Raw genomic sequence first — 12,230 nt, forward strand, 5'->3', positions numbered from 1 at the left:
CAAGAAGTGTTCAAAACGTTCCCCACCCATCTCAATGCACTTGTCAACGCGTTGGAGGATATGTTGTGTTGCACATCGAACATTGTCTCTGCGGGCAACAGTGTCGGTAATGAGAGCGACCAAGTTCTTCACGTGTATCCACCTTCGTAGCGTACACAACCTCTTTTAACCAGCCACATAAACTGAAGTCTAATGAAGTTAGATCGGGTGATCTTGAAGGCCAGTTAATGTGTCCTACACGACCAATCCACCGTTGAGGGAATGTGTTATTCAGATACTGGGATACTTATCTGGTGCAACACTCAAGCACGACAGGCACACGCCCGCGATGCTCACTGATCAAAATCCACGATCGCTCACGGGAGACGTCATAGTGCTGCCATCTGTTGGAGAACTCAACATCTCTGGTAGGATGGGTCAATCATCTGTCCCACCATTATTCTGTTCACTGCAGCGCCTACGCAAAATTTCGGTAATATTTCACATTTGTCTTCATAATCATTCATGGATGTGTATAGTCTTCAAAGCGATCGAGTTCCGTAACGATCGAAAATTGGACACATGTTCATAGGATTTTTTCGGTTTATTTTTACATGTAGAATCACCTCACAAATTATGTGACATTCCTCCTGAATCACCCTGTATATCAATAAAAAGCTAGATTGTGTGACTACTTTAATCTATATAGCTTAAATCTTCTCATACGGTCCCTTAATATCCACGCGGGATTAGGTTTTTCAAAAACTGGCATTTCCTTTTCGTAACGAACCACACACTATCCTCTAAATTATATTACTTATCGTATAGTTTACGAACCAAAACTGAAAATTGTTTCTGATATATAATTTTAGTGGCGTTGACAGATACATTTCCTTTCGTTTCCTTGCTTTTAGATTATCCTTTCCACTCTCCTTCTTTCGGCTTTAAATAAAGAGTGTTTGGAAGCCGACGAGAGAAGCTGGAAATGCGGCAGTTTGTATTCACAGCATGGAAAACACACAAGAAGGGTACAAGCAGATTGCATTTCCTCCCGATCGTGAAAGCATTCTAGTCGACGCACGAGCAGAGGAGAAAGGATCTTAAAGTAAGTGACACATTAATCGTAGGAAAGAGAGAAGAAAAAGAACACAGTCGCTCATATTTGAGAGAGAATTAATTCTCAAAATGTCGGATGAGCTAACTGCAAAATGTCTGTGGAAGCTGAGAACGAAATGCAGATTTTGACACAGGTTTTATAATCAACTCTCTTTGGCAATAAAAGTTAAGTTGGAGTTAATAGTTTAAGATTTTAGGATTCTACTTTAATTAATTCTCATCTCTTATGTTAAAAAAACGAATTAAAGATACCGTCGGAGAAGAATTGGAATGCTTCTCTCATAATCGGGATAATTTTTCTGTTTTTCTTTAAAAACCCAAAATTTAAGCCTTTAGACTAATTAACAAATCGGATTTCTTTTTCCTTTATCTCTTTACATCAGACGAAAATTATTTTCGTGAGGAACTTGGAGATCTTATATTATCATCTGTCTCTAAGGCTAAAAGGAGTCTGTCTACCAAATTGAGGAATGCGAACGAAATGGCCTCGAATTTAATTAAAACTGGCATATTGGTGTAATCAGCTTCATCATAAGGAGTTGGGCAAAAGCCACAGGGAATTATCACTCAATATAGAGGGGACGAAAACAAAGTACACATTAAAATTATTACTCTAAAGTCACACCCAGTGTATTAATACGAAAGTCTAATTTATTTTAGATATGGTCTTTAATTTCTGAATAATGTAGGTATTCGAAATGGCCACTATCAGCCATGGGTACCAATCCTGATCCCTGTCTCAAAATTTCATTTGATTCTCGTATTTGTATTAAAATCTTGTAAATCATATCTGACCATTAACCTGGATCCCCCCAAACAGGGACTTATGCAGAGGTGGATCCTAGAGGTCTGGACTTCCCCGAAATCTCGATTTTTGTGTAAATTTAGCCTAAGTTTAGGGGCAATTTTAGGAATTTTAAATAAAATACCCTCATATTGAGTTTGAACACCCCCCGAAATAAATTCCTGCATACGCTACTGCCCTCCAAAGTTATACAAAGATCAACACCACTGCTATCAAAACACTGTCGATGCCGCCAAACTGCTGAACGAACTATTTTTTGTAATGTGTTAAGTATGATCAGTGGCGTAGGGAAGGGGGCCCAGTGGGGCCGGCCCCCCCCCCAAAGAGGTCCGACAATGTACTTTGGTACTTTGATGTTTGTAATTTTTTTATATATTTTTATGTTTATATATTTTTTGTTTGTAATTTTTCTATATGTACCTATAACAGCACTTGCCCATCCCCCCCAAACACACATCCTGGCTACGCTACTGATTATGATGGTTGCACATGACATGTTGTTTTCTCACAGAAGTGTACCTGTTGCTTTTTACTTTCTTTTTCTTCGATAAACATATGTTTTAGAGTCGTTATTGGTAAGTTAGAAGTCGAAAAGTATTAGGTCCGAGAACTTCCGTCGATATTAGTAGCACAATTTAGCTTCCGCCATGTTGCTTCATTGTCCAATAGCATCGCTCAAGGACATCGGCAGCAAGCTAAAAGGCATAAATTCCATCTATAGAGGAAACATTAAACTACACTCTTTTACTTTAAAAATGAAGCCAGTCGTGACGTGAACAGTGATGCCAATTCGTGGGGAAAATCCCATTTTGTGAGATTTTTCCGACATTAATTTCACGAAAAGGGATAAAGGGAATATTCGTCACAATTTGGACGCAAATACGGGATTTTTCATCGATAGTAATAACATTCTCCACGGGCGGAAAGCAAAACAATGACTCCTCAATAATCTTGAAATCCGTGTTGTCAAATTTTGATACCCAAAATGTGCATACTGGTGCAGAAGTGATTTGCGTTTCCTTACATTCATTACAATATTTTGACATAAATGAATTATACAAATACTAAATCCTGACAGCAAAATGTACTTGTATTCGCCCAATATCTTCAACTGTATCTTTCAAATTAAGGAAAGTAGTTTATTTATCAAGCACTTGATAAATGTAGAAAATCGAAGTTTACGTGAAGTTTACTCATGTACTGAAAAAATGTAAACTGGTTTCATTCTTTATTTTTTAAAAAATTTTAACAGTATTAATTCTGAATTTCAATACATAAAAACAGTTTAGAGAACTTCTCACACGACCGTCGTGTATCCAGTACAAAGTTTTCAACTATGTATCGGAGGTCACGTTCATAATTCACGAAATCTCCATCCATGTTTAATTTCAAATTCAATTACACCAATGGTTTCCCTTTTTTTGTCCTATTGACTCTAGGCAAGAATTATTACTACTGGTAATGCATGCAAAATGATTTACTAAAAGCTTATTGCGATAAATAAATGCTGACGGAAGTAAAAGAAATGTATTCTACTTACCAAGGATTTCCACTGTATGTGTTATTTCCATAGGCTCTAGCATGGAAATTTGACATATGTAATCTCCAGCATCCTTTGTGTTGACTTGGCTAATCTGCAGATTAAAGCCATCAACTAATTGAATTCTGTCATCCGGAACAAGTTTTACGTTACTAGCTGTAAGAACGGCTACCCCACGTCGCCAAACAATGTTGTGTTTCCCTACAAAATTAAACAAAAATAGAAATTAGCTTTATATCAAAATACTAACAATAATAATAATAATGATAATTCATTTACATGTTCGTATCAGTATTTACATTACATACAACCTGTAATGGTTAACAAGCTCAAAATATATATATATATTTTTTTAAGATCCAATAGTTATGGATTTCTGGACTGTGTAAAAAAAATGGCAAATCTCTATTATAAGTGCATACTGCATTTAGGTGGATATAAACGCTCTTCAGTTACCAATGCAATAAATATTTTATGAAATGAAATGAAATCTTTGAGTTTTACGTCCCACGGTTATGCCGGTTAGGCTAAAGGAGACGGTGATGATGAGTAATGAATGAAATGGTGGAATGAAGAAAGTGGGAGGAAACGGGAGAACCCCGAGAAAACAAACGCACACGGTGTTTGTCCACCACAAAGTTCACTTGGCGGAGGCTGGGATCGAACCCGGGACCCCTAGCACCAGAGGTGAACGCTCTACCACCGAGCCACCGCGGCCCCTAATAAATATTTTAGTTATAAGTAAATGCCAATATAGGGTGGGTTTATTGTTTTAATTACCGAGAGGATGGTTGGGATGGTTATGTAAACATATACTGCAAAATATAATCCTTATGTGATTCAGGGCCGTAACTTGTGGAGGGCAGAAGCTCCCCGCCGTTCGAGAGGGGCCCATTTCAAGATAAATTTTTTTACTCGATATACGATACTAACATCAAATTGTAGATGAAGTATCAAACAGGTTCACTACATTACATAAACATTGGGCCGATTTCAGTAAAAACATGTCTACTATTAGGAGCCCTAGAAATAATATTTATTCGTATGGCTTTGAGATTTGTCAATATTGTTCCCTTAATTAATTTGTCATGTATGGAACGGTTCCAGGAGAGTAACTAACCCAGGGCCGCAGATCTTGCCGTGCGAGAGGGCCCACAGGCTCCAGGGGGACCATAAAGAGTAAGAGAAAGATGGAAAGAGGAGGCCCAAGAATTAGAAAAACAACTTTTCTAGGGGGCCTAAATACGCATATTTATGCTTGACCCCCTCCCCCCAGAAAAATCTAAGTTACGGCGCTGGTGTGATTATTTTCGTCTGATGCATGCCTACAAGTCACACAGCTACAGAATTCAGTTAATTCGATTACTGACTTTGTTAAATGTATAAGTAACCAAATAAAAGCATGCAGCAGCATTATTACGTTCTGAAAATGTAGACAGGACTACATGATGATTTATAAATCTCTTGGCGGGAAAATCCAGATGGATATTTATATGCTTGTAACTCCTGATCAATTGAAGATTTATTGTTGAATTAAAGAAAGTATTTTCTGTGCTAAATACAGTGTAGTCAGAAAGTCCTTTTATACCTGAACTAAATGCATGTGAACCTCCCATATTGATCATTGATGTGGCAACAGCGCTCATAACGTGATTGCCGTGTAACAGCCACGCGATGACACCAGGCGATACTCTGGAAGGTTATCATCAAATCACACCACGTCAAGAAGAAGCGGTACCTGGATAATGGTGCTCTGCAGGCAAGTGTGCTTGAAGCCTTACAGCTTGTGACGCCACAGCTGCTAAAGCGGATGAGTAAGAGGACATGGAGGCGTATCAAGCCGTGCAGGGATAATGAAGGTGCATATACAGAAGTTTTGGACAAATAACTGCAAGTATTATTAATGTATGAGTGAAATAAGTACACGTGTAAAGAGACTTTCTGGCCACCCTAAACATACAAGCTAAGAATTATTCCTGCTCGTTATGACGAGATTCTAAAAACGTTGAGGATGAAAAAAGTGTATCTGTGTCTGTATCTGAGAGTGTCTATAATAAAAAGAATTCCCTCCCATAATAATACATATATTTTTGCGAGGCAAACATCTTTGTCCTATTGTGAACATCTTCGTTATTGGGAGATGTCCATTATGCAAGGTTTCACTATATTCTTTTTCTCTTGAACCTCGAAATGGCAACAAAACATCTGATACCCAATGGCGGTTCTTGAGGTAAATAACGGTAAAGATTAACATTAAAGGTAATTACCACAAAATTCATCATTGCATTCTTATAGCCAACAAGATTTAGTACATATTGTATTTTAAATTTTCTTCCCTTAGTTTGTAGTGATAAAATGTTACTTCCCTCAAGATCTGATACTGCAGCTGTGTATTGTATCTATATCTAGGTTGTAGAGATAAAATGTTACTTCCCTCAAGATCCACTACTGCAGTTGAGTTGATTGTTAGTTTAACATCCCTATCAGCAGCGAGGAGATAATGAGACGGGACCTACTGATTAACGTGAAATCCGAACCACATGAGCTCCTGCCGGGAATCTGGTACTGCAGCTGTGTATTGTATCTATATTTAGTGTGTAGTGATAAAACGTTACTTCACTCAAGATTCGCTACTACAGCTGTGTATTGTACCTATATCTAGCTTGTAGTAATAAAATGTTACGTCCCTCAGGGATAACTACTGCAGATGTGTATTATTTTTATATCTGTTGATAGAAAACGAAAACAAACAGGTGTGTATTTACGAAGAAAATATATCACGAACACTTTTCGTTACTTGACATTGCAGTTAGCTATTCTCTCGTGTGTTGTACAGAATATGAAACGACTTAAAGAAAGAAATCATGCGGAGTGGAGGGGTAAGAAGACGAAAAAAATGGCGTCGCTGAATGCGTCAGTCCATAGTGAATGCTTTTTCTAAAGCTTCTTTGCTTTCTGAATAAACACAGAGTAAAATGGGGTGCTGACATATGAATGAACCATTGTTCTTTGAGTGTGATGACTTTCAGTGCATACTTTTTCAAGAATAAATATTATTGATGTAAACTCTTTTGCTTTACTACCTCTAGTAGTACTACTAATTGTGCTGCTATATTTACTACTACTACTGCTATTACTTCAACAAGTACAGCCTCCATCCATTTGCTGACTTTCGCTCCAATTCATCTTCTCTTGTTGACTCACACTAAAGTGTAAGATGACAGAAGCTATTTTTTTTCTTTCGTTCATAGGAGGATATAAACACTGAAGCCGCTTCTTATCAGAGTTGCCATCCTTGATTTTTTTAAAATTTATGATGCAACAATATAGTTGCTTTATATAAGAATTATTTGCAGCAGTGTTTTTAAATTACAAGTTCTATATTATGATGAACGATAAATATACACAATTAATTAGCATTACTTTATAACTATCGCCATCATGACCATAAATATTAAGTTACGCCTAGCAGGTCATTTGGCGACAGTAGAGTAGGTCATTTGGCGACAATGGACGTGCTCTTCAGTCCAGGATAAACTGCACGTTTTGTATTATGAAAAAATTATATAATCAAGTAATAAGTTTTTAATAGTCATTCATTTGCCGCTACTAATTAAAAATTAGTACAAGTTTCATTATAATAATAATAATGTCATACTCAGGGGCGCATCCACGAGAGGGGTTCAACGCATCCGGATCCCTCCCCAAAACTTCATAACTCAACACACATTTGTACATTTTGTCAATAAAACTATAATAGTTTTAACAGAGAAATGATTGATACAGCATGAAAATTTGATCTTATGTTTCATCTGTACTCTTTCTCTTATAAAAGCAATCTAGTTCTATCATTTTGTTTTCTGAAAATGTAGATGAAAGTATTTTACAATTACTTTTCGTCTTTTCAGTTGCAGAATAATGCCCGTTCAATACTACATATACCCGGTAATTAGTAGCTTGTAGTATTGGAATTGTTCCCAAAGCTTGGGCCCTCTGAACAAATATTTTGTAACTATATTATTGTGTACTACAATGTATAAACAAACAAAATATTTAATTGAATTTTAAAATGTGTATAAAACAGGTAATGTATGAAGTGGAGGCAGTTTGAATATTCTTTAGGGTTCATAATCCAATGGAAAATTTAGAGTGCCTTGACTTCTACAATGCAAATGACCGGCTATGACTTCTAGAACTAGGAAGACTCAGAAAGAATGTGCAAGAATGTTGACATGACGGAAAAATCATATAAATAATACCGGATTCTCTTCCGGGTATGGGAAGTTCTATTTTGAAGTCGAGACTCTGCGAGTCAAATTATTCATAATTAGTTTTTGTCACTCCGTCATTCTGTCCATCAGAGGTTCTGCTCATCATCGTTAACAAAAGTAAGTGATTATGCATTGTCTTCTCTAGTCTTTAAGTCATACCAGTCCATCCCATGCTCTGAGATTATTCAATTATTCAAGATCAGTTCAATAAATTCTTATTCTAAATTATTTCTGTGTTATCAAATTTTATCTTTGAATTTCTACTCCCATGTTTCTAATTAATTCTGAGCTACGCTATCTACGCCCCCAACACTTGCATTAGTTTAAGTTACTTCTTGGAGGAACTGGGTGGATGTTAAGGCCATTCAGTAATTTCATGTATGAGAATTGTTTGGGGTTCGGAACCCAAACTAAAGGTCTCCGTTCGACATGCCTCCGGAAGCTTCTAACTGCCTTTTACGTCACAAAACCGGTCACGTTTAAGGTAGATTGCGAACCTAGTTTTTAAGGTTTTAGCAATATGTTGCAAATGTGGTTTCTTAGACCATCAAGTACTCGCCCACCAAATTTTGCTTCACACCTGACTGAAAGTGGCACTGGGAAATAAAGTACCAGTTACACACATACAGAGACATACACCTAAAGGGGAATTATAAACTCCTACGCTGGAAGCTGCTGCTGCTACTACCACCACTATTATTATTATTATTATTATTATTATTATTATTATTATTATTATTATTATTATTATTATTATTATTATTATTATTATTATTATTATTACTAATAATAATAATAATAATAATAATAATAATAATAATAAATACTAACTCTAGCAAGTTTTATTGCTATCTATGTGTAAATTAACAAATTGTTTTAATAGCTGCTCTTTTGAATATACTGGGTACTATTATGATGCTGTATGTAATGGATGCCGCAATAATATAGTCACCGTACCACGATAATCATCTCTCTTTTATTAGCTTTAAAATAGATTTCATCTTTCCCTTTATACGTAATTAACTTGTATGCATAGTCTATATGCACAATAAGCAAGATTATGTGCTAATACTCAACTATCAAAGATTTATTTGATGACTGAAACACAAAACTGGTTGAAAATGGTTCACCATTTTTTTTATTACAGTATTTTTTATTGTTTAAAAAAGAGGAATTTCTATATCATATGTTACGACTGTCCAGATTGTGTATAAGCGTCCCAAGACTATATTCTTTAGTCTCAAGGAGACGAGGAGGCAGGTAGCTCAGTGGTAGAGTGTTTACCTCTGGTGCTTGGGGTCCCTTGTTCGATCCCCGGCCAAGTAAGTTTGTCGTGGATAACATCGTGTCTGTGGGCTTTCTTGGGGTACTCCCGTTTCCTTACACATTCACATTCCACCAATTCTCCATTAATCATTCACTGGCCTTAAGAGCCTAATATATTAAAAATCGTACCAAATTTACCATTTCTCTTTTGCTTGTTTTTCATAAATGAAAGGAGATAATGAAATGCAACTTAGCACAATCAAAGATAACGTTATTCTACAACAGAAAATATTGACCTGAATAATTTTTCAGTGTTGCCAAAATAGCATTTCCCCCGAAATCTAAGTTAAGGCAGCGATTAGAGAAAAGAATACTCCTTTGCAACACTCCTCTTCCTTCTACCGTGTGGACTTTGTGGTGGACAAACACCGTGCTCGTGGGTTTTCTCGGGGTTCTCCCGTTTTCTCCCACTTTCTTCATTCCACCATTTTCACTCATTTCTCATTATCACTGTCTTCTTTAGCCTAACCAGCATAATTGTGGGACGTTAAACTTAAAGATTTCATTTCATTTTTCCTCTTCCATCTAAGCCCCAAACGGAAACATGACGGCAGAAAGTTAGGAAAAGTGTTGCTGTTTTCACTGCTAGCTTCTTGTTTTAGGTAATGTATATTTACAACGAAAGGTGGTGCACGTGCACCAGTGCACCCCCTTAAATCCGGTCCTGTCTGTGTCCATTCTGTAAATACGAAGTTCTAATTGAAATTCTGCCAAAGGAAAGATGTAACCCTTCAGTATCAAGATGATATTTAATTGATAAAACTTTAAATTAAATTAGTATATTATGCGCTTCAAATGTAGTCAATCCCATTACCAAATAAGAATAAAAAATGTTCCTCTTTCCTTCTTCCTTAAGAAGACTGACCTTGATCAAATAAAAGTGTAATGTGTGGTTATCTCATTAAGAGGTTCTTACTTGCGTAATGGTTCAGCTCCGCAAGAAGTGCTCGTCTAATTGTAACGTCAATGATACCACTTCGCTTGAAATAGTCATACAAAAGACCTCTTTAAGATACCATTACATAATACAATGGCTGTTTGTAATAATGTCCTTTTGTAGGAGGATACGGTCATACACTTGATGAATACTAAGTCATGTTTTCCTTTCTCGGACTCGAAAGAAAGACCACTTCAGAATCTCTTTTCATAGGACACAGCGTGCTTTAAGACGGTAACTTGGTACCTATACGAAAAAAAAGGTACGTAAAGTTGACCACCTCGCTGGACGTTGGTGGCCACATTCCAGCCACACTTTGCGGAACAGAAAAGCAAATCTCAAGCATTACCACTTGAAAATAAGTGCTATGCGCTTCTAATGTTTGCTCTGGTCGGCATTCTGTTTGATATTTCTTTCCTTTACAGGGGTCTAAAGTAAATGATACCATGTAAAAAAAAAAAATACAAAGAAAGAGCTACTGTCTTAAAGTACGACAAAGCGTGTCCACATCTGTATCAAACACGAGTACAGACTCCTTGCTCAGGGCATTTATATCCCTTCATTAAGAAAGACACTTGTGTCTTGCATAATTAGTGTTGCCCGCGAGACGAGAAATGTCTCGTCTCGATTCGTAAACGAGACAAGAAGTAAATTTTCAAATTCCAGAGGAGATGAGGAACAACTCGAGTCTCATGGGCAGACACTAATTCATTCAACTCTTAGATTTCAAACACTATTTTAGTGTTACATCATTTATATATAAATACTACAGGGTAGCCACAAAGCCCCGTTACCTTTTGATAAATGCTAATGTAAGTTTTCCCGTTACCCCTTGATAAATGCTAATGTAAGTTTTCCCGTTACCCCTTGATAAATGCTAATGTAAGTTTTCCCGTTACCCCTTGATAAATACTAATGTAAGTTTTCCCGTTACCCCTTGATAAATGCTAATGTAAGTTTTCCCATTACCCCTTGATAAATGCTAATGTAAGTTTTCCCGTTACCCATTGATAAATGCTAATGTAAGATTTCCCGTTACCCCTTGATAAATGCTAATGTAAGTTTTCCAATTACCGCTTAATAAATACACATGAAACAAGAATTAGGCCTGCACCCATATCGACCTACCTGAGTGCAAGAGTTATTGGACGCAGAGATGGATCGGAGAGTGGAGGCATATGCGGCACTCCTTAGAGATGTTCGACACAATACCAAAACGCTTCAAAGTGATCTTTACTGATGACTGTGCAATTTACAGGAGTTCTCGTGCACGCAATATAGTCTTTTGGTTCAAGGACAATCCACACTTTTGTGAAAAATTGGAACAGAATCCCTGTGTGTGATGATATGGGCAGGCGTAGATAGCAGACGCGCGTTTGGGCCATTCAGTTTCGACAATGTTGTGAATCACCACCGATACCTTGACATGTTGCAGAACTGGTTTGTTCCCCTCTTGGAGGAACACAGAAGCAAAGAGACATGTTGGTTTCAACATAATGAGGCACCTACACATTACACACTCGCCGTAAGCGAATATCTTACGGAAGTCTGGATCTTCCCGCATCATTTGCCTAGCCACCACGAAACTCAGACCTCACCACCTGTGATAATGCGCTATGGGGGTTCATAAAGGGCATCTTACACAAAACTATTACGATACCACTGCCGAACTGACAGCAGTCGTGAAACAAGCTTTCACTTAAGTTATTCGTGCAATGCTCCGCAAAATATCGCACAGAACCTGGCGCCGTATTAATCCGTTGACATGAAAATGACGATAGACTGATCCTGTGGACACTTACAGAGTGCCTATTTGAGAAAGCGTTTTTGATGCGTTATCCCCTGTAGCGAACGCGGCCAAGGTGGCTATTCAGTAATTTTACTTTTACCAGAGCTGTAAATCATACTGTGAGCCAATCAGGGATTCCGGGTCTTTTTGCCAGGTCCAGGTCTATACTAGCAGAGTTCCAATACTCTGCACAAACCATCTTGCAAGCAGCTGCTTCTTGCTACAATCCCCTTGCCTGGCAACCGTCTTTCCTTTTTTTCCTTCCTTTTGAAATCTTTTAAACACCACGCGGTCTATTGTTCCGAAACGCACCAAATACGCTCTAACTAACGTTTTCTCCGCGTTTTTATTGCTTTCGCGTTTGAGATTAGCCACCTACATTTAAATATATGGTCAGCGTATTCCAAGCGTACGCATGAGCAATAAATACACTTTGCGATCGCCTCAAATAGCCGGGTACTTAATGT

At 37.4% G+C, this 12,230-nt stretch overlaps 1 protein-coding gene and 1 long non-coding RNA gene across 3 annotated transcripts in view; one reads left to right on the forward strand and one right to left on the reverse strand.

Moving 5' to 3' along the window:
- LOC145660699 (uncharacterized) overlaps nucleotides 1-1,237 on the forward strand; it is a 30,106-nt gene extending 28,869 nt beyond the window's left edge. The window contains exon 4 of the long non-coding RNA XR_014126861.1: nucleotides 894-1,237. This is a non-coding gene — a long non-coding RNA (uncharacterized LOC145660699). The remainder of the gene's footprint in view (nucleotides 1-893) is intronic.
- The window catches only part of LOC145660698 (limbic system-associated membrane protein-like), a 1,132,467-nt gene that overhangs the window by 491,875 nt on the left and 628,362 nt on the right, over nucleotides 1-12,230 (reverse strand). For both annotated transcript variants that reach the window (XM_081726051.1, XM_081726050.1), the window contains exon 3: nucleotides 3,441-3,641. In XM_081726051.1, the coding sequence (XP_081582177.1) occupies nucleotides 3,441-3,641 (201 nt within the window). The remainder of the gene's footprint in view (nucleotides 1-3,440; nucleotides 3,642-12,230) is intronic.

The sequence above is a fragment of the Thermobia domestica genome, chromosome 9 (genome assembly GCF_964235325.1).
Source record: "Thermobia domestica chromosome 9, izTheDome1.hap1.1, whole genome shotgun sequence".
NCBI lineage: Eukaryota > Metazoa > Arthropoda > Insecta > Zygentoma > Lepismatidae > Thermobia > Thermobia domestica.